Source organism: Serinus canaria, chromosome 18 (genome assembly GCF_022539315.1).
Source record: "Serinus canaria isolate serCan28SL12 chromosome 18, serCan2020, whole genome shotgun sequence".
Lineage (NCBI taxonomy): Eukaryota > Metazoa > Chordata > Aves > Passeriformes > Fringillidae > Serinus > Serinus canaria.
The window spans coordinates 11005079-11025358 of record NC_066331.1 but is presented as its reverse complement, the minus strand read 5'-3'; the positions used below and the strand labels follow the sequence as shown (position 1 = coordinate 11025358).

The window sequence follows — 20280 nt, the reverse complement described above, 5'->3', positions numbered from 1 at the left end:
TCCCATCCCATCCCATGCCCATCCCATCCCATCCCATCCCAGAGCTGCAGGGTCCTGTTTTTCTAACAACACCCATACCGAGTATTTGCTGCCAAAACTGTGACCCAAGGGCCTTTTGGGGAGGGGCTGCTGGATCTGGCACTACCCTCCCTCTCCTCTGCCCATCACAGAGGCGTGGATGGAGAAGCCCTCCTTTGGGAAGCCCCTGGAAGAGCACCTGGCTGTCAGCGGGAGGGAGATCGCCTTCCCTGTGGAGGCCTGCGTGACCATGCTGCTGGAATGTGGCATGCAGGAGGAGGTGGGTCCCTGCTGGAATTGGGTATGCAGGAGGAGGTGGGTCCCTGCTGGAATTGGGGATGCAGGAGGAGGTGGGTCCCTGCTGGAATTGGGTATGCAGGAGGAGGTGGGTCCCTGCTGGAATTGGGGATGCAGGAGGAGGTGGGTCCCTGCTGGAATTGGGGATGCAGGAGGAGGTGGGTCCCTGCTGGAATTGGGGATGCAGGAGGAGGTGGGTCCCTGCTGGAATTGGGGATGCAGGAGGAGGTGGATGGGTCCCTGCTGGAATTGGGGGATGCAGGAGGAGGTGGGTCCCTGCTGGAATTGGGGGATGCAGGAGGAGGTGGGTCCCTGCTGGAATTGGGGGATGCAGGAGGAGGTGGGTCCCTGCTGGAATTGGGGATGCAGGAGGAGGTGGATGGGTTCCTGCTGGAATTGGGGATGCAGGAGGTGGATGGGTCACTGCTGGAATTGGGGATGCAGGAGGAGGTGGGTCCCATGTCCAACCCTTGCTGGGCACGATGGAAAGGGTCACAGGTGTCCCCAGGGCCAGGGTGAGGAACTGGGGGCCTCCAGGGACATGCCCAGCCCCAAGCCCTGTCCAACACTCTCCGTGTCCCGTGCCCAGGGCCTCTTCCGAGTGGCTCCCTCGGCCTCCAAGCTGAAGAAGCTGAAGGCTGCCCTGGACTGCTGCGTGGTGGACGTGCAGGAATACTCAGCTGACCCCCATGCCATCGCAGGTGGGGCTCCTTGGGGCGGGGTGGCCCCTCCAGGCACCCCCAATGCACCCTGAGGGGGATCAGTGGCACCAAGTCCAGCTGGAGACCAGGAACCAGTGGTGCAGTCCAGGGGTTGATCCTGGGTCTGATTTTGCTCAATTAATTTTGTCATTAATTAATGGCCTGGCTAATGGGGCGGGGTGTCCCCTTGGTGGGCAGGCAGGTGACACAAACTGGGATGGTGGCTGCCCCACAGAGGTGCTGCCAGGCAGAGGGAAGGTGCTCGGAGGGGCTGCAGGGCGGCAAGGTGGGCGCTGGGTCGGGGGTGCCGCGGGCTGCCCCAGGTCGGGTGCTCGGGGCTGGGGGGGAAAGGCTGGGGGGACGTGGGTCCAAGTGCCCAGGAGCAAAACAGCTTGGTGCCCAACAGCCGGTGCCACCTGCAGCCCAATGCCTGTGTCCCCTGTGTGCCACAGGAGCCCTCAAGTCCTACCTGCGGGAGCTGCCCGAGCCCCTGATGACGTTCGAGCTGTACGAGGAGTGGATCCAGGCCTCCAAGTGAGTCTGGGACGTCCCCCCATTCCTCAGTGGCATGGGCGGGGACAGCCTGGGTCCCCACGGGTGCTTTGGGCTTTTTCTGGAACAGTGCACAGCATTTGGGGTGTTTCCTCTGGGTTCCAAGAGCCATGGAGCCGTGAGAGGAAATCTAAAGGGTTTCCTTCTACTTGGGACAGGTTTTGGGACTTTATTTACTTCCATAATGTTGGTGGCAGCCTGGGGGTCTCACAGAGTCCCCATGGGCAGGGCTGGCAGGGTCCTCAGCCCCAGGGCAGGGTGGGGATGGGGGATAACGCCCTCTCCCCCCTCCCTGCAGCATCCCGGAGCAGGAGAAACGGCTGCAGGCTCTCTGGAACGCCTGTGAGAAGCTGCCCAAAGCCAACTACAACAACATCAGGTGAGCCCGGGGCCAGCAGGACGTGGGAAGGGGACACAGAGGGTGTGGCCCATGCACCGACCCCTCTGGGATCTGCTTTCCAGGTACGTGATTAAATTCCTGGCCAAGCTGACCGAGTACCAGGACATGAACAAAATGACCCCAAGCAACGTGGCCATCGTGCTGGGACCCAACCTGCTGTGGCCACAGGCTGAGGGGTGAGCGCTGGGGGAGGGCTGGGGGCAGATCCTGCTGGGAACACTGCTGGGAATCCTGCTGGAAAAACTGCTGGGTGAGGGCTGAGGGACAGATCCTGCTGGGAATCCTGTTGGGAACCCTGCTGGGAATCCTGCTGGGAATCCCACTGGGCGAGGGCTGAGGGCCAGAACCTTCTGGGAATCCTGCTGGGAACCCTGCTGGGAATCTTGGTGGGGGAGGCCTGAGGGGCAGATCCTGCTGAGAATCCTGCTGGGAATCCTGCCAGGAATCCCGCTGGGAATCCTGCTGGGAATTCTGCTGCGAACCCTGCTGGGAATCCTGGTGGGTGAGGGCTGAGGGCCAGATCCTGCTGGGAATCCTGACAGAAATCCTGCTGGGACCCTGTTGGTGCCCTGCTGGTGCTCTGCTGGCCTGGGGGGTTGCTGAGCTGCCCCTCCCCACAGGAACATGACGGAGATGATGACGACGCTGTCGCTGCAGATCGTGGGCATCATCGAGCCGCTCATCCAGCATGCAGACTGGTTCTTCCCGGGAGGTAGGGCGTGCCTGGGGACAGCTGGCCTTCCTGGCACCTCCCGGGGAGCGGGCTCAGAGCTCCCAGGTTCGGTTTTGCCAGCCCCCTCTGCTGCTGGAGCTCAGGCAGGGCTCCGGCCAGACTCATGGCACCGAGCCCATCCCTTCAGTGCCATCACGCCCAGACTCTCCCCTCCCTGAGCACACACCTCCCACCATCCTCTGCCCCCCCAGACATCGAGTTCAACGTGACGGGGAACTACGGCAGCCCCCTGCACGTGAACCACAACGCCAACTACAGCTCCATGCCCTCGCCCGACATGGAGCACGGCGAGCGCCGGCAGCACGAGCAGGCGCGGCGCCCGCTCAGCGTGGCCACCGACAACATGATGCTGGAGTTCTGCAAGAAGGACGGGTAGGACAGACAGCATGGTGCTGGGGTTCTGCAAGAAGGACGGGTAGGACAGACAGCATGGTGCTGGGGTTCTGCAAGGACGGGTAGGGACAGACAGCATGGTGCTGGGGTTCTGCAAGGACGGGTAGGACAGACAGCATGGTGCTGGGGTTCTGCAAGGACGGGTAGGGACGCTGGGGACAGGAGGGGGTGGCTCTGACACAACTCCAGGGGCAGCAGGAGAGGATGCTTGGCATCACCTTGGGGTGGGTGGCACTGAGCTGGTTGGATTGTGTGGTCCAGGATGGAGGGACCTCCTTCTTTCCATGCCAGGCTCTTGGGGGGGCTCAGGTGAACCCAGGGCTCCATGCCTGCCCCCAGTGGGGTGGCCCATGGGGTGACGCTGTGGCTGTGCCATGCCAGAGACAGGTGTCCTGGTGTCCTCAAGGTCTGCAGCACTTGCTCCAGGGGAAAGCTGCCCATTCCCAGCCTGTGCCTGTGCCCTCTCCATCACACCACACAGGGACCTCAAACAGTCGAGTGGGCTCCAGAAAACACCCCAGGACTCTGACCATCCCAAAATGCCTCCATTTCCAGAGGGAATCCCAAGCTGTCCCACCACTGGCACAGCCTGCTACCTGCTCATCCCCCCTGCCCCCTCTCTCAAAGCCCCTCAGCCTCGCAGCCCCTTTGCCCAGCAGTGACCTCTGTCCCTGTGCAGTTTTGGGGGATTTTCACATTAATAATCGTTTGTTTCTGCCCATGCAGCCTTAGGAAAATCCAAAGGTACCGTATCCTCTGCAGGCTGCTGGCAGAGTGCTGGGAGGGTGCTGGAGGGTGCTGGAGGGTGCTGGGTGGGTGCTGGTGCCTGCTGGTTCTCGGGGAAGGGAGAGGTGGCTGGTGGGTGACACAAACCCATCCCACGCTGCCACCCCTGCCCTATTGCCCTGTAGTTTCATTCCCAGCAGATTCAGGGTGGAAGAGGCGTTTTTAGGGACCCTGCAGGAGTGGCGGGGAGATGTCGGCCGTGTCCTCCCGCTGGGCAGGTGCTAACCCCCGTCTCTGTGTCCCCAGCATGGGCGTCAGGGTGATGGACACCTCGTGGGTGGCTCGCCGGGGCACCTCAGTGGGGCGCAAGGCGACCTCGGCGCCCCCGGCTGCGCAGCCCCCGGCGCCGCCCGCCGAGCTCCCTCCCACGCCCCACTCGCCCATTCCCGAGCAATCGCCGGAGATTTCAGCAACGCCCTCCCCGCCGCCCACCAGCTTCGGCTTCCCCCCGGCAGCCGAGCGGACAAGGTAAGGCCACCGGCACCTCCTGTCCCCGAGCCGGGCATCGTTTCCTCAGCAGGAAACAATCTCAGCAGGACAGAGGGTGCTCAGCATCCCGGGAGAGGAGCAGAGTCCTGGGACAGCAGGGGAGGATGCTCAGCATCCCGGGAGAGGAGCAGAGTCCCGGGGACAGCAGGGGAGGATGCTCAGCATCTCTCGGAGAGGAGCAGACTCCCGGGGACAGCAGGGGAGGATGCTCAGCATCCGGGAGAGGAGCAGAGTCCCGGGGACAGCAGGGGAGGATGCTCAGCATCCCGGGAGAGGAGCAGAGTCCCGGGGACAGCAGGGGAGGATGCTCAGCATCTCTCGGAGAGGAGCAGAGTCCCGGGGACAGCAGGGGAGGATGCTCAGCATCCGGAGGGAGCGAGTCCCGGGACGCAGGGAGATGCTCGCATCCCGGGAGGAGCAGAGTCCCGGGGACAGCAGGGGAGGATGCTCAGCATCCCGGGAGAGGAGCAGAGTCCCGGGGACAGCAGGGGAGGATGCTCAGCATCTCTCGGAGAGGAGCAGAGTCCCGGGGACAGCAGGGGAGGATGCTCAGCATCCCCGCAGCCACCACCACATCCCCATCCTGCCGTTCCCGTGAGAACCGCGCTCCCTTCAGGGATTTTCCCGAGGGCCCCTTGCCCGGGTGTCGCTGGGCTCTAGTGGAATTCGGGCTGGAGGTGCTTCAGGAAGGTGCAGAGAAAGCCCTCAGAGAGCCCAGCGTCCTCTGAGACCTTCGTCTGCCCAGGGTCTGAGCCCGAGTTTAATCTGCACAGCCCATGTGGGAGAAAGCGCCTAAATCGCACTTTTCTGCCCCAAAAGGGAAGCGGAGCCGGGGCGGGGTGCTCAGACCTGGGGAGGGGAGGCCCCGGGAGGGTCGTGCCGTGGGACCAGCCGGGGGGTCGGTGCCACAAGGGCTCCCGCCCCGCTCCCCTGCACCCGCCAAGGCTTCTGTTCTTTTAGGAATTTCCCCTCGCTTTGCTGTCACTTCTGCGGGTTTTTATGGTGCTTCTGTACCTTCGCAGCAGGGCTGACCCGGCAGCTGCCTGGCGCAGCGGCGGCCCCGGGGACCCCCCGAGCCCCGGGATGCGCTGCCCGCTCCGGGCGCTGCCGCTGGGGCAGGGCCGCGGCTGCAGCCCCCCCGCGCCCACCCCGCTGCCCGCCCGGCCCTGTTCCCTGCGCTGTCCCCTGCCTGCCCCATGTCACTGCACCCCCCCGGCCCCCTGGCCCTGTCCCCCCCTGTCCCCCTGGCCCTGTCACCCCCCGGCCCCGCGGCTCTGCCTCCCCCCCGCGCCCCCCCTGCCCCGGGGCAGCCGCCCGCCCGCCCCCGCCGCAGGACCCGGCCCCCCGAGGTAAGGCGGGCCCCGGGGGCTGGGGGCGCTGGGGGTGTCACCGCCGGCCAGGGGACCCTGGGCCCGGGGAAGAGGGGGACACAAGCGCCGGGGGCTGAGGAACCCCGGGGGGTGGGAGGGGGACAGCGGGTGCGGAGCACTGGGTGTGGGAAGGAGCTCACGGCTCTCCTTCTTCTTCTTCTTCCGCTGTTTGTTTTCAATTTTCTTTTTTTTATGTTAGCGCATCTGTTACGTGGTCCTGGTATTTGAGTTGTTGGTGTTACTATTTGTTTATTTTTGAATATATTTTCCTAATTTGAGTGTCGTGACTTTGTTAAGGGTGGAGGGAACGGGATTATTAAGGCTCTTGGAAGTGTGTCGGTTTTAATTTATTCCAATTTGGAAGGGGTAAGCGGGGGGGGGCAGTGGGGCAGGAGAGGGGAAGGGAAGGAAGGGCAAAGGGGAAGGGGTGGGGGAGGGGAAGGGAGGCGGAAAACCGGGACGGGGAAGGGGGAAGGGAAGGGGAAGGGGAAGGGGACGGGAATGGGAAGGAAGGGGAAGGGCGACGGGGGAAGGGGAAGGGGAAGGGGAAGGCGGAAGGGGGGTAAAGTGGAAGGGAAGGGAAGGGGAAGGGGAGAGAAGAGAAGGAGAAGAAGAAAAAGAAGGAAGAGAAGAGCAAGTACGAAGAGAAGAGAAGAGAAGAGAAGAGAGAGAAGTAGGAAGAGAAGAGAAGATAATAGAAGAGAAGGAGAAAGAGAGGTACTAGCAGAGAAGCGAAGCGTAAGCGACCCCCCGCGAAAGATTACAGTTCCGCTACTAGAATGATCCTCTACTATAATATACGATCATCTCACGCTGAATATACTTCTTTCATTGCATATTGTGGGCCATTTTTACTTCCCCTTTCGCTTTCTTCCATTTCTTTTTTCTCATGTCTTTTCCCTCTTTTCTTTTTCCCCCATTTGCGAGGTTTTTTCTTTTTTTTTTTTTTCCCATTTCAGTCATCTCTCCTCCTGTTCTTCCCCGACCTCGTCCTCTCTCCCGTGCACGTTCGTGCCCCGTGACGCCCCGCAGTTAAGGCCCCCCCGGAGCTGTCCACGGCCGAACACCCCGAGCAGAGCCCGCATCTCGCTGCCGCAAAGGTAGGGCGGGGGCCCGGGGGGGCCGCCGGGGTCCCGCGGGGTGCCGCGGCAATGAAGCTCCCGGCGCTGTCTCGTCCGCAGGACAAGAAGCTGGCGCCCATCGCGCCCCGGGAGGCGCCCGGGGGGCAGCCGTCCCCGGCCAGCCTGTCCCCGACGCCCCCCAGCACCCCGTACCCTACGGCCCCCCGGTAAAGCCCCCCCCGGCGCCTCCCCCGCCGCCGGGCCGCCCCCGCTGCTGCCGTCCCCCGCCGCCGCCGCCGCCGCCCCCCGCGCCCGAGCCGCCCCCAAGGCGCGGCCGCGCCCCGCACTGCCCCCCCCGCCGCAGCCGCCCCCGGCAGCCCCCGCGTCCCCCCAGCCCCCGGAGCCGCCCCGCCTGGACGCCGCGGGGCCCGGGGACGGCGCGCTCACAGGTAACCCCGGCGGGGCGGGCTCCCGGGGCGGGGACAGAGGCCCCCGGGACGGGGACAATGGCCCTGAGAAGGCAGCGGTGTGCCCTGGAAGGTGGGCATGTCCCCGGGAAGGTGGCACCCTCCCCGAAGAGGTGGAGCTGTCCCTGGAAAGGCAAAACTGTGCCCGGGAAGGTGGCGGTGTTCCCCAGGAAGGTGACAATGTCCCTGGAAAGGCAGAGCTGTCCCAGGAAGCTGGTGATGTCCCCAGGAAGGTGACAATAGCCATGTACTCAGGAAGGTGGTGATGAGTCCAGGGAGGTGACAAGGCATCTGGAAGCTGGCTGTGTCCCCCGGGAGGTGGCAGTGTCACCAGGAATGTGGCATCCCCCGGAGCTGTGCGGCTGTCCCTGCTGCTCTGCCTGTCCTGGCCCTGGGCCCGGTTGGTGCCATGTTCCCCCGAGGTCCCTGCGCTGCTGCAGGGGGACAGCCAGGGGGATGCTTGGGAAGTGCAGGTGGCATTGGGGACCTCCCTGCGCTGCTGCAGGGGGACAGCCAGGGGGATGCTTGGGAAGTGCAGGTGGCATTGGGGACCACGGAGGACACAGAGGCTGGGGGAGTGTCCCAGTGTCCCTTCCGTGGGATCTGGCAGGACTCAGGGCTCTGTCCCTGTCTGCCTGTCCTGCCTGTGAGGGATGGACAGCCTGAGTGGCAGCAAGGGACTGGTCACCATGTCCCCAGGGGCTGCCACCTGCCTTTGGGTGGCACTGGCATCAGTGTGGCTCTGCCAATGCATTGCCGTGGGCCTGGCAGGGCACCCTGGCACGGACACAGCCCTGACATCACACCTGGCATCACTCCTGGCTCAGGTGCAGCTCCCTGGAGCCACCGTGGGACAAGATCCCTCAGCTGCATCCAGAGCAACGTCCCTGAGAAATATCCCTTGGTCAATATTCCTGAGAAATATCCCTTGGTCAACATCCCTGAGAAATATCCCTGGGCAATGTCCCTTGGTCAGTGTCCCTGGGCAATGTCCCTGAGAAATATCCCTGAGAAATATCCCTGGGCAATGTCCCTTGGTCAATGTCCCTGGGTAATGTCCCTGAGCAATGTCCCTGAGAAATGTCCCTGGCAACATCCCTGAGAAATATTCCTTGGTCAATGTCCCTGGGCAGTGTCCCTGGGCAATGTCCCTGAGAAATGTCCCTGGGCAATGTCCCTAGGCAATGTCCTTGAGCTGGGCAGGAGGGGCAGGGGTGCCTCTTCTGTCTGAGGGGGTTGCTCTGCTCTCAGCAAGGGACACGGTGACGTCGCCCGCCTATGGCTGTGGTCACCATGTCACTTCACACATGCAGCCTCACCCTGGGTCCCCTGGGAGAGGGGACAGCCGTGTCACCTGCCCTTGGTGGGACTCGGGCAGTGTGTGGGGACAGCTGGTGTCACCGCTCTGGCTCGGGTGGGGTCCACAGAGCAGAGGGCAGCAGTGACACCCCTGGTGCTGACACTAGCACGATGCCAGCCCGGTGGGTGTCCCCATCTCTGTGCCCTCCCGCAGGTCTGCTCCGTTTTGAGGTCCCCTCCCTCCACGTGTCCCCAGATGCCGCCCTGTGCCGGGACCCGCCCGAGGCAGCTCAGAGACTCTCGGGGCCGAGCCTGACCCCGCGGCAGGAGGAGGAGGAGGAGGAATCGGAGAGCACAGCCCTATGACAGTGTCCCTGTCCCCAAGCTCATCCGTGCGGCACCCAGGGACCAGCACCGGCCACCGGCACCAAGGGCCACGGGGCCACTTTTGGGCGGCGAAGCGCCCGGTTTGGGGGCGGCCACTGTTCTTTAGTTCATTTTTGTTCGCCTTATCCAGACTTTGCCTTGGAACCGGGTGCCTGCCCCCCCACCCCGCAGCACCCATGACCCTGGAGTGATGCCACCACGTCCTCCGTGCTCCGAGGCGGGTGCCACCAGGTGCTGGCCAGGTGACAAGGAGCTCGCCTGCGCTTTGCAGTGGCATTTCCTTTCTTTGGCTTCTTCCCCCTCCGCTTGTTTGGGAGCAGGATGGGACCTGACCAGCAATAACCTGGGGATGCAGGATGTGCCCCCCCGGCTCTCTGGGTGCTGGCGGGGGAGGCGCAGGTCCCTCGGCACCCGCTGTCCCCGGGGGTTGGTGGCTTTGGTCGTGCATGCACAGACAAATTACCCTTTATCCTTTCCAGAGAGAGAAGATGTGTGTGTATATATATATATATATATATCGGCAGAGATATATATATATTCTATATTTGTATAGAGAGAGAGAAACTATAGAGAGATTTGTTTTATGTGGAGCCATTCCCGCCCGGCCGGGTGAGAGGGAGGATGGAAACGGCAGCGCTTTGCCCCCGCCCCGCTCGCGCCGTGCCCCCCGCCCCAGGTGGGCACCGGGGGCACCAGCACCCCAAAGCAATCAATAAATCAAATAAATCCATGTGCCACTCGCTGAGAACTGCCTGGCGGCGCTGGCCTTTCCTTCCTGCCCCCGTCTTGGGGGGAGGATTGGGAGGTGGAGATCGTTTGGGTGAAAAAATGGTGGTTTGGTGTTTTATAGGGAACGTTATGGGTCTGGTGCCATGGGATGGGGCAGGGTCCACCTCCCCCAGAAACATGGCAGGATCCAGCCAGGACTGACCCCTGATCCCAGGCTGATCCCCACTGCAGGACCAGGACCACCCCCAGGGACTCGGAGCCCTTTTCCCCGGGGAAGGACACTGGGTTTGTTTCACGTGTCTTTAATAGAAACCGCCGGCGGTGGGGCAGAGCCTCGTACAAAAGCTGGCTGCAGGAATCGGGGATTGCATAGACCGAGGTGTGGGGGACCCCCCACCCTCAAATAGTCGCCTTTTAGAAAACAAAAAGCGTCTCTGAATAAAACTCTCCTGGTACAATAAATACTCTGGTGCTGCAGAGCTGGGGACCATGCACCCGCCTGCCCTGTTTGGGATGGCCCCGCTGGGAGACCCTGGGGTTCAGAGCCGCCACTTTGGGATGAGCCCAGGCCTGAACCCCCCAGCCAGGGATGGTCCTGGTTTGGAATGCTTCTGGATCGGGATCTTGGGTGCCCTGGGTCAGGCAGGAGCCCCCATGTCAGGATTCCATTTGGGAGCCTCTGGGTCAGGATAGCCTGGTTTGGTTTTCCCGCGGCTCAGAAGTCCCTGAGTGGGAGCTCCCAGGTCGGGACACTCCCAGCCAGGATGCTCCTGGTTTGGGATCCCTGGTTCAGGCACCCTTGTGGGGAGACACCCCCCGTTGGGGAGCTCCCCGATCCGTTCAGGACTAGCTGTACAGCTGCTGGGGAGTGGTGCCCCCATCCGTGGCTCAGAAGCTGGACTCGGGCACGGCCGTGGGGCGCAGGGGCCCGGCGGGCTGCCGGCCCCGCTGCAGGGAGGTCCCGGGACGACCCCGGGGGGCCAGGGGCGGCCCCGCCGCGGCCCTGCCCAGCGAGGCCGATCTGCGCAGCCCCGCCTCGGGCCGGGGGGGAAGGCTGGCCGAGCTCCGCGACCGCCCCAGCGCCGAGGGGCCGGGTGGGCAGCGGCCCGGGGGGACACCCGCGTCCCCCTGCGGCCCCGAGGCCTCGGGGCTGCCGAGACCCGGGGGCGGCCGGCGAGGGGTCCCCTCGGCGCTGGCAGCCCGGCGGAGCCGTCGTGGGGCTCGGGGGGGGCCCGGCTCCCCCTGTCCCGGGGGTCCGGTGGGGGCGGTCCGGACGCTGAGGCTGCGACCGTGCAGCCCCTGCAGACCCCGCACCGGCGGCCGCGCCTCGAACCCGCCTGCGGGGAAACCACGGTCAGGGCGGGCGGGGGCCGCGGCGGGGACCGGGACCCCAGCATCTTGAGCCTCACCGTTCTCCGGGGCGGCGACGGAGCCCGAGGGGTCGGGGTCGGTGCCGGGGTCGGCGCGGGGCTCGGAGGCGGCCAGACGGAACACCCAGTGCCCCGCGGCGGCGGCGGAGCCTGCGGGGAGCGGCGGGCGTGGGCCGGGGACACCGACCGGGGGGACCCAGCGGGGAAAGCGGGGCGTGGGCCGGGGGTGGGACAGGGTGGGCTGGGGTTGCGCACACGCGGAGGGATGGCGCAGCAGGTGTGTGCGCACACGTGTGCAGGGTCACAGGCAGGCGTGTGCACACAGGTGTGGGTCACACGGGGGGCTGCCGGTGTGTGAGCACACCGCAGTGCCGGGGTGCGGGGGCGGGGATTTGGGGCTCACCCGTGCCGGAGCCGGCGGCGCGGCGGCGCTGGTAGAACAGGATGTAGGCGCTGCGGGTGCTCACCTCGGCCTCGCGCACCCACTCCACCCGGCTGTCGTCGTAGCTGTACCAGCGCCCGTCCAGGGCGTTGCAGCAGAACGCTGGGGGCGAGGGGGCACGGGGTGAGCGAGATGATCCCGGCATGCCCCGAGCCTCGGGGTGCAGGAGGGACCAGGAGCCCCATGGTGCAGGGACACACCAGGGGAGTGGGATGATGCTGGGGGACACATCCCAGTGCCCTGCCTGCCCTGGGGTGGCTGCAATGCCTTCCTGAATGTCCCTGCCCCTCGGCTCCCCTCTGCCTCCCCCTGCCCCACGGCACACCCAGGGCGCCCCCATTACACACCCCTGTCCCCAGCGTCCCCGCTCACCAGTGTAGTGGCCGCCCTGCATGCTGCCGTGGTGGTTGCAGACCGCGTACAGATCGTACAGGTGGTCGCGGGGGCAGCCCGGGGGCAGGCGCAGGGGGGGCTGCCAGGGGGCCAGAGACAAAAGACGCTGAATCCAAGGGCTGCACCCGATTTCCTACCTGTGTGCCACGTGTGAAGCCATTGTCCAGCCCCCGCCAGCGGGAACCCTCACTAGGATGGTGAGCTGGTGCCGCTGCCGGCCACCTGACGGAAGCGCTTCAGGGGGATGATGAGGATGTCGGGCAGCGTCCAAGGCTGGCTTCACCGTGCCCTGCTGGGGCACCTTGCAGTGCGGGCCGCCAGGCATCGTCCGGGGCCAGCTGGGGACACCACGTCATGGCCACCTCCCTCCCTGTCACCTACTGCCACCTGCACAGCCACCCCCAGCATGGCAGCCAGCAGCCCCTGTGCCAGGGGTGGGCAGGGCGTGGGCCTGCCCAGGGTGCCTGTACCTGCTCCTCCTTGGTGTAGAGCTGAAAGCACTCGTCCAGGGTGCAGCTGTGCTGCTGCCCGTGCGCCTGCTGCTGCCGCAGCACACTCTCCGCGTCCTGCACCACCTCCTCCTGGATGCTCCCAAACAGCCTGGGGGGACGTGTCACCAGCAAGGGTCACCCGACTGCTTGGGGCACCCCCCAGCCCGGGCACAGGGGACTCACCGCTCTTTGGTGCTTGTGTCCCACTCCACTGTCAGCCTCACGTGGGGAGGGCCCCCAGCCCCGCACAGCTGCAGGGCCCTGAGGGGAGGACAGGGTGAGATGTCTCCAGAACCCCTGTCCCCATAGGAATGCCTCCTCCCATGGTGGCAGGCAGGGACAGCCACAACCCCCCACAGTGGGAACGCTGGGCCGGGGAGTGACCACCACTGTGGCCACCTGAGGTGTCACCACTGGCCACCCATGGTGACAACACAGCCATGCACAGGGACACTGTGTCCACTCATGGTGATGCCACTGGCCGCCCCTAGGGGTTGAGGGGACATCGTGGGAACAGTCCTGTCCCTGCAGCACCTTACCTGTCGATGGCAGGATGGCAGAGAGGACGGGGATCCTGAGGGGACAGGTAGGTGCAGGGGGCAGAGCCCCCGGCCAGGCGGATCCGGAAAAGGGCTCCTGTGCCCTGTGAGGGGAGAGGGGGCTGTGGGGTCACCAGGGGACAGGGATCCCCTGCCCAGCAGCAGCATCTGGCCAAGCCAGGCTTTGGGACGTGGGGCAAAAGCAGCCCCCAAATTCAGATGGCTTTGAGGGGACAAGGTTGTTCCCTGGGCTCACCTGTGGCCGGACCTCCCCCCGCAGGACCCCCCTCAGCTGGGCCAGGATGTTCTGCTGCAGCTGCTCCCAGGAGACGCCGCGCTCCTCCCGTAGCACCAGCGGCGGTCCAAACCTGGGCACAGGCAGCAGAGACATGGGGCTGGGTGTCACATGGGCGGGGAGTGGGTAGGACAGGGTGGCCGGCAGGTGGCAGGCAGGTGACGGTACCTGGCGAGCTGCGGCCCCGTGCCCGCCGTGTTGCAGAGCAGCAGCAGGATGCGGCCGCCGGGCGCGCGGTGCAGGCAGTCGGAGGAGCGGGCGGCGCTGGGCAGCAGGCGTGGCCCCTCCGGCCGCGGCACCGCGGGGGATGTGGGGAGGCTGCGGGGACACCCTGCGGGCCGGGAAACGAGAGGTTCTCCTTAGCGCTGGGTTAATTAGTGCCACAGCCCTGCCCAGCACCACTGTTCCCACCAATCCCAGCAGAGAGGACACAGCTCCCAGCAATCCCAGCCAAAGAGACCCATTTCCCACCAATTCCAGCAGTAACTCCCCCCCATTCCTGGTGGGGGTGCAGCTGCCGCTGACCAATCACAGCAGGGAGGATCCACTGCTCCACCAATCACAATGAGGGGATCCACCACCTCCAGCCAATCACAGTGAGGGATCCACGGCCTCCTGCCAATAACGGGGCCGTTCTCGCCCTCCCGCCCAGCGCCAATCCCAGCACAGCCCGGTAGCTCTTAGCCAATCGGCGCGGGGCGGGCCGGCAGCCGCAGCCAATGGCAGTGCGCGGCGGTACCTGCGCGGCGGGCGGGCGGCGGTTGGAAGGCGTAGACGGGCGCGGCCTCGCCGGCCGCCCGCAGCGCCTCGGGGTCGGACAGCGAGCGCAGGAGGCCCCGCGGGGACACCTCGGCCAGGATCACCTGCGGGACGGGAGCTGATCAGCACCGCGCGGACCGGCCCCGCGCCCCGCTCCCTCCTCCACTCTCCGCTCCCCGCTCCGCTCCCCTCCCTGCCCGCCCCGTTACCTGCTCCGCCGGGACGCGGCCCTCCCGCGCCACCATCTCCCGCAGGTCGGCCACGGTGCCCAGCAGCGGCACGGCCAGGCCCACCCGCACGAAGCGCCAGCGCTCGCACTGCAGCACCAGCGTGACGTTCAGAGCCCTGGGGACACCGCGGGGACACAGCTCAGCTCGGCGGGCACCGCCGGGGCAGCCACGCTTGGCACACACCCACCGGGCATGGCTGCCACCTGTCCCCGGGGCTGCCGCCGCCTCCGTGTTCGTTATTTACCCCAACAAATGCAAATTGCTTTGCTCGGAGCTGCCGTCCCGCGGGCTCACCTGGTCTGGCGCAGCGGGATGGGCAGGGAGATGCACAGGAAGGGGTCGAACGTGTTGCTCTGCTTCAGACAGTGAGGGCACGTCAGGGAGGACCTGGCAGATGGATGGGCAGCGTCAGCACAGCGGGCACGGCCCCCGAGAGCCCACCCTGGGGCTGATCCCAGGTACCACACCCCAAATCCATCATATCACGTACCACACCCCAAATCCACCATCCCAGGTACCAACAGCCACCTACTGCTGGTTCTTCTTAATTCTGTTTTTTTGTGGGGGCGTTGGTTGTTTTTGTGGTTTTTTTGGGGAGTGGGGTTTAATTATTTTTTTCCCCATGCCTTTTTTGTTCAACAAAGAGGGGAAAAAATGAATTAAAATCCAAAGCAAAATCCCAAGTCCTCGTTATTTGTCACCTTGAAGAGCCACTGAGCTCCCTGGGAAACAGGCACAGGAATTAATAATCCTTTAGCGCACAGACGGCTCTGGCACACAGAACACAGGGATAATTAAAGTGCCTTTTGCATATATAGGACGAGGGATTAATTGAGAGAGGAGGCAGGGCTTGTGACGCCAGATGTGTCCCCTGCTGCCCGCAGTGCCGTGGCTTGGGGACAGGGTGGCCCGAGCATCCCACAAGTGCCAGACAGGTGGAGGTGTGGAGAGGGACACGGCCGTGGGCGGGGACACTGCCACTGGAGCAGGTCACTCAAACCCTGTCCAACGTGGCCTTGGACACTTCCACCTGCTGTAGGGGAAGGAGCTGCCATGGCATGGGTGGGTGGGATGGGTGGGTGGGATGGATGGATGGATGGATGGATGGATGGATGGATGGATGGATGGATGGATGGATGGATGGATGGATGGATGGAGGGATGGATGGATGGATGGATGGATGGATGGATGGATGGATGGATGGATGACGGATGGATGGATGGATGGATGGAGGGATGGATGGATGGATGGATGGGATGGATGGATGGAGGGATGGATGGATGGATGGAGGATGGATGGATGGATGGATGGATGGATGGCTGGATGGATGGATGGATGGATGGAGGGATGGATGGATGGATGGATGGATGGATGGATGGATGGATGGATGGATGGATGGATGGATGGATGGATGGATGGATGGATGGATGGATGGATGGATGGATGGATGGATGGATGGATGGAGGGATGGATGGATGGCTGGATGGATGGATGGATGGATGGCTGGAGGATGGATGGCTGGAATGGATGGCTGGATGGAGGGAGCCGACCGGGCTGATGGCTGGCTGGATGGATGGATGGATGGATGGATGGCTGGATGGATGGATGGATGGCTGGATGGATGGGATGGCTGGATGGCGGAGGGAGGGATGGAGGATGGATGGAGGCTGGATGGATGGATGGATGGCTGGAGGGATGGATGGATGGAGGGTAGGAGGGCATGGCTGGATGGAGGTGATGACGCGGGACATGATGGATGGATGGATGGATGGATGGCTGGATGGCTGGATGGATGGATGGATGGATGGATGGATGGATGGATGGATGGATGGATGGAGGGATGTATGGAGGGATGGATGGATGGATGGATGGATGGATGGATGGATGGATGGATGGATGGATGGATGGATGGATGGATGGATGGATGGATGGATTGAGATCGTCCCTGTTTCATCCCTTCCCTGGGCTCACAGTGCCCACCCAGGTCTCACAGAAGGGCAAAGCCCGCTGTGGCACGATCTGTGCCCCACTGACCTGTACTGGGCCTGGAAGTGGCTCTGCACGAAGCTCTGCCCACGGGCGTGCTGGGTGCCTGGGGAGGACCTGCTGGCACCGCTGCTTCCATCCTTGCCAGGCTGCAGGGGCAAGAGACAAGTGGTGAGTGAGGTGACAGGGTGAGGGACACGTCCTTCAGGGGATAAGGGACACGTCCTGGTGAACCAAGCCCAGCTTTGGTGTCCCTGTGGCACGAGGATGGGCTGAAGGTGATGCCAAAGAGACTCTGGCACCTGCCTGGCACTGCTGTGCCCTCCAGGCAGCATCAGTAAAAACCTGGGCTGTTCTGGAGTAAGACAGTGACTTTCTGGTGTCTCGATGAGTAAGACTGAAAATCACTGAGGATTTTGGCCAAGAGGTGGATTTTCCTCAATGCCATCTGCTGGCACCGGGTCCTGCTGAGCCTGACGTGTCCTGACAGTCTGCCTGGCACTGGGCTCCATCTGGCATGGCTGAGAGTGGACCTGGATGGTGTCTGTGCCCTACAGGGCCCCCAGAATTCCCCAGAAATCCAAGGGATCCTCCCACCCTCCTGTCAGCCAAGCCTTGGTGCCCACTTTCGTCCCCCCTCACCCCAGACACTTAGTGGGGGTCACACCCCTGCCAGGCATCCCTCCCCAAGGACGTGCCACTCAGGCGGCGTCACCAAAAGGAGCCAAAACTGGACGGTGCCAGGCAAAACCACAGGTGCTGAGGGACACACAAAGGTGTGTTCAGAGCCAGGTGGCACAGCCTCCAGGTGGCACAGCCGGTCCCACGTCACAGCTCATGGCACACGTGGGCACCTGACATTTAACGGGAGCTGTCGGGCTTGCCCAAAAACCTGAGGCATCCAAACGTCCCAGGAAAGGTGTCAGGGCTTAGGACAGGGCAGGGATGGCTGCAGGACAGCTCAGGACAGGGCAGGGATGGCTGCAGGGCCCTGGCCAGGCAGCACAGCCTCTCCAGAGGAGCTGGAGATGGGCACCACAGCTGAGCTCTCCCTGTGGGACAGAGCTGTGCTGGAGGCTGGGCAGGGTCTGCCCAGGACCCCAACCCACACCCTTGGCACAGCCACGGCACCTCAAGCTGGGCACAGGGAGGGGGAGCTGCTCCCAGGCTCCCTGTGCCCAAGATGGGTGTCACCCCAAAGCAGGGACAACTCAGTGCTGGGCTGGGTGTCACCCCAAAGCAGGGACAGCTCAGTGCTGGGCTGGGTGTCACCCCCAGAGCAGGGACAGCTCAGTGCTGGGCTGGGTGTCACCCCAAAGCAGGGACAGCTCACTGCTGGGCTGGGTGTCACCCCCAGAGCAGGGACAGCTCAGTGCTGGGCTGGGTGTCACCCCCAGAGCAGGGACAGCTCAGTGCTGGGCTGGGTGTCACCCCCAGAGCAGGGACAGCTCAGTGCTGGGCTGGGTGTCACCCCCAGAGCGGGGACAGCTCAGTGCTGGGCCAGGTGACACACCAAAGCAGGGACAGCTCACTGCTGGGCTGAACTCACGGTCAAACGGCAACAGCTCAAATCCATCTCCTGCAACAGGCAGCGCCCGATGGGCAGCAGCAGGAGGAGAAGGAGGGGGAAGGAAGAGGCAGGAGGAGGCAGGGAGGACCAGGGCCAGGGCCAGGGCAATGCTCGAGCGCAGATGGATTGAGGAAGACTTAATGACTCATTTTGCCAGCAGCAAAGCCGCCGAGCTGTAATTACAGCGGGCTTAGCTGGAGGCAGGGAGAGACGGGGGGGGCTGCATCTCCTCCTCACCAAGGACCAGGATGCCCCCAGAGCCGGGATGCTCAGCTGGATGGGCTCCTGCCGACACCCCCACTCTCCCAGCACTCCGACCCCTGCCAGCCCCGCAGCGCTCGGCTCCCACCGTCCTCTCAGCCGCCCACCGACAGAACGGCAGCATCCCCATCCCCTCCGGGGCCGGGCCCAGCTCCATCCCACTGCCTGGCACCGCATCCCGGTGTCCCTGGTCCCAGACCTGGCCCGAACGCCTCCCCCGAGCTGGGGGGCACCCACCTGCGTGGGGCCGTGGCTCTGTTGGGCGGGGGAGGCGGCGCCCAGGTCCTCGTGCATTCGGTCCAGCAGCCAGAGCAGGAACTCGAGCGCGTCGTGCTGAGCATTGCCCCGGAACTGCGAGCTGTGCTTGGAGACGATGTTCTGCAAGACACGGGCGGGGCAGGCGCTGATGAACGGGTTCTTGCTCAGCACCCACCCCAAAAACCATCCCCGCTCCATCCCTGCAACAGCCTCTGCCCTCGTCCTTCCTCTGCACGGACATCACCGCGACCCCGGGACCAGCAGAGCAGTGGGGACACAGACAGAGGCTCTGTGGTGTCCCAGCTTCCAGCGGCCGGGAGGGGACACAGGGAAAACCGAAATTAAGTCCAGATGGGCAAGTTCAGCCATGGGGATCCTCGGGTCGCACCTGCCCCGAGCACTCCGATGGCACCAACTCCGTGTAGCCCATCCCAGGGCGGGGCTCGCTTCCCGGGAGCGCCCCCGGGCACTTTGCGAAGTTCAGTGGCAGCAGCAGTTTATTGGCAGCACCGAGGAAATGTCACTCGGGCAGGGGACACGTGTCCCTGAGCGTGGGGAGCTGCAATGCCAGGCTGGCCATGCTGTGATGCCCCTGACATCCTGCCCTGCACACTAGCGCCTGGCAGAGGTGTGACACACTCAGGGACAGAGCCTGAGGCCACTGAATTTGGCTCCAGGGACAACATCCTGCCTTCCCCGTGATCCCAGCCGCCTCCAGCACACCCTCAGGGCTCTGGGCACGGCCTGGGCTGGCAGCTCACCCACCCGCGGGTACGCCAGGGACAGGGGCCAGGCCAGAGGGAGGTGACAGTAACAGGTCTGGGGGGGTAGGGCCGGCAGGGCAGGGTCCACGGGGAGGATGAGGCAGGGGAGCAGGTGATGTGAGCTGAGAAGGGTGTCAGTGGGTTTGGGGGGCTGGGAAAGGTGTCAGGTGGTTCGGGGGGTTGGGAAGGGTGTCAGTGGCTTAGGGGGTTCGGGAGGGTGTCCGTGGGTTTGGGGGGCTGGAGGGAGCTGTGAGCGGGGTGTGCCGGGTGCTGTGAGCGGGGTGTACCGGGTTCTGTAAGCGGGTGTGCAGGTGCAGCTGGGGATGCCGCTGGGGCCGGGGTGAGCCGGGGCCGCGGGGCGGGGCCGCTCGGTACCTTGAACTCGGCGGAGAGCTGCGGGGTGTACTCGCGGGTCCAGAGCGCGCGGACCAGGGCCGCCAGCCGGTGCGTGACCTCGCCGCGGGCGCGGTACCGGCCCAGCGCCAGGCGCTCGGCCAGCGGCGCCGTGTTGCTCAGGCACTGCACCACGGCGTTCATGAAGCAGGTGTTGCCGTGGTTCCGCAGCCCCTGCGCGCCCGGCGGCCGCTCCCCGCCGCCCGCTCCCGCATCGCCCCCCGCATCGCCCCCCGCCGCCGCCGCCGGGGCCGCCCCGCCGAGCCGCCGCCTCGACCCCCCCCGGAACCCGCCCTCGTCATCCTCGGGGGCGGCGCGGCGGCCCACGCGCCCCCCGGCCAGGCGCGCCCAGGTGCGGAGCAGCCGCCCGGCCAGGCTGCCCAGCGAGCGCAGCGCCCGCCGCCGCCGCCCGCCCCCCGCCCGCGGCCGCCCCGCCGGGCTCGCCCCGCTGCCCCCCGCCCGCCGCCGCCGCCCGGGGCCGCCGCCCGTCCCCGCCGCGCTCATGGTCGCGGGCGGCCGCCGCCCTGCCCCGGCCCCGCCGGCCCCAGCCCCGCCGCGGCGCGCATGGCCCCGGGCGGGCGCTGGGCGCCGCCGGTGCCGGTGCCGCTGCGGGGCCCAGAGGGGCCGGGCGGGAGGTTTTGTGCGCGGCCGGCTCCTCCCCCGGCCGGGCTGGCTCGGGAGAGGGAGACGGGAGGAGGAGGAGGAAGAGGGAGCGGAGCGGAGGAGGGGGGGAGAGGGGAGGTGCCGCTGGCGGCACGGGAGGCCGTGCCCCGCCTGCCCCGGTGTCTCCAGCGTCACCCCGGTACCGCGGCACCGCCCGGCTGAGCCAGCCCTCCGCGGCCGGCAT

At 65.2% G+C, this 20280-nt stretch overlaps 2 protein-coding genes across 2 annotated transcripts in view; one reads left to right on the top strand and one right to left on the bottom strand.

Annotated features, from left to right (window-relative positions):
- Positions 1 to 10664, top strand: part of ARHGAP44 (Rho GTPase activating protein 44) — a 20645-nt gene extending 9981 nt beyond the window's left edge. The window contains exons 10-18 of the mRNA XM_050981587.1: positions 171 to 298; positions 905 to 1016; positions 1469 to 1550; positions 1867 to 1947; positions 2031 to 2144; positions 2589 to 2680; positions 2893 to 3073; positions 4127 to 4348; positions 8781 to 10664. Of these exons, the coding sequence (XP_050837544.1) occupies positions 171 to 298; positions 905 to 1016; positions 1469 to 1550; positions 1867 to 1947; positions 2031 to 2144; positions 2589 to 2680; positions 2893 to 3073; positions 4127 to 4348; positions 8781 to 8796 (1028 nt within the window). The 3' untranslated portion in view covers positions 8797 to 10664. The remainder of the gene's footprint in view (positions 1 to 170; positions 299 to 904; positions 1017 to 1468; positions 1551 to 1866; positions 1948 to 2030; positions 2145 to 2588; positions 2681 to 2892; positions 3074 to 4126; positions 4349 to 8780) is intronic.
- USP43 (ubiquitin specific peptidase 43) lies at positions 10571 to 20280 on the bottom strand. The gene is given in 18 exon segments (XM_050981586.1): positions 10571 to 11202; positions 11456 to 11596; positions 11867 to 12109; positions 12112 to 12158; positions 12160 to 12201; positions 12203 to 12225; positions 12358 to 12487; positions 12562 to 12639; positions 12918 to 13021; positions 13174 to 13285; positions 13381 to 13543; positions 13952 to 14075; positions 14181 to 14316; positions 14496 to 14588; positions 16236 to 16336; positions 18256 to 18396; positions 19416 to 19809; positions 20240 to 20280. Coding segments are annotated over 18 exon segments (2745 nt in total).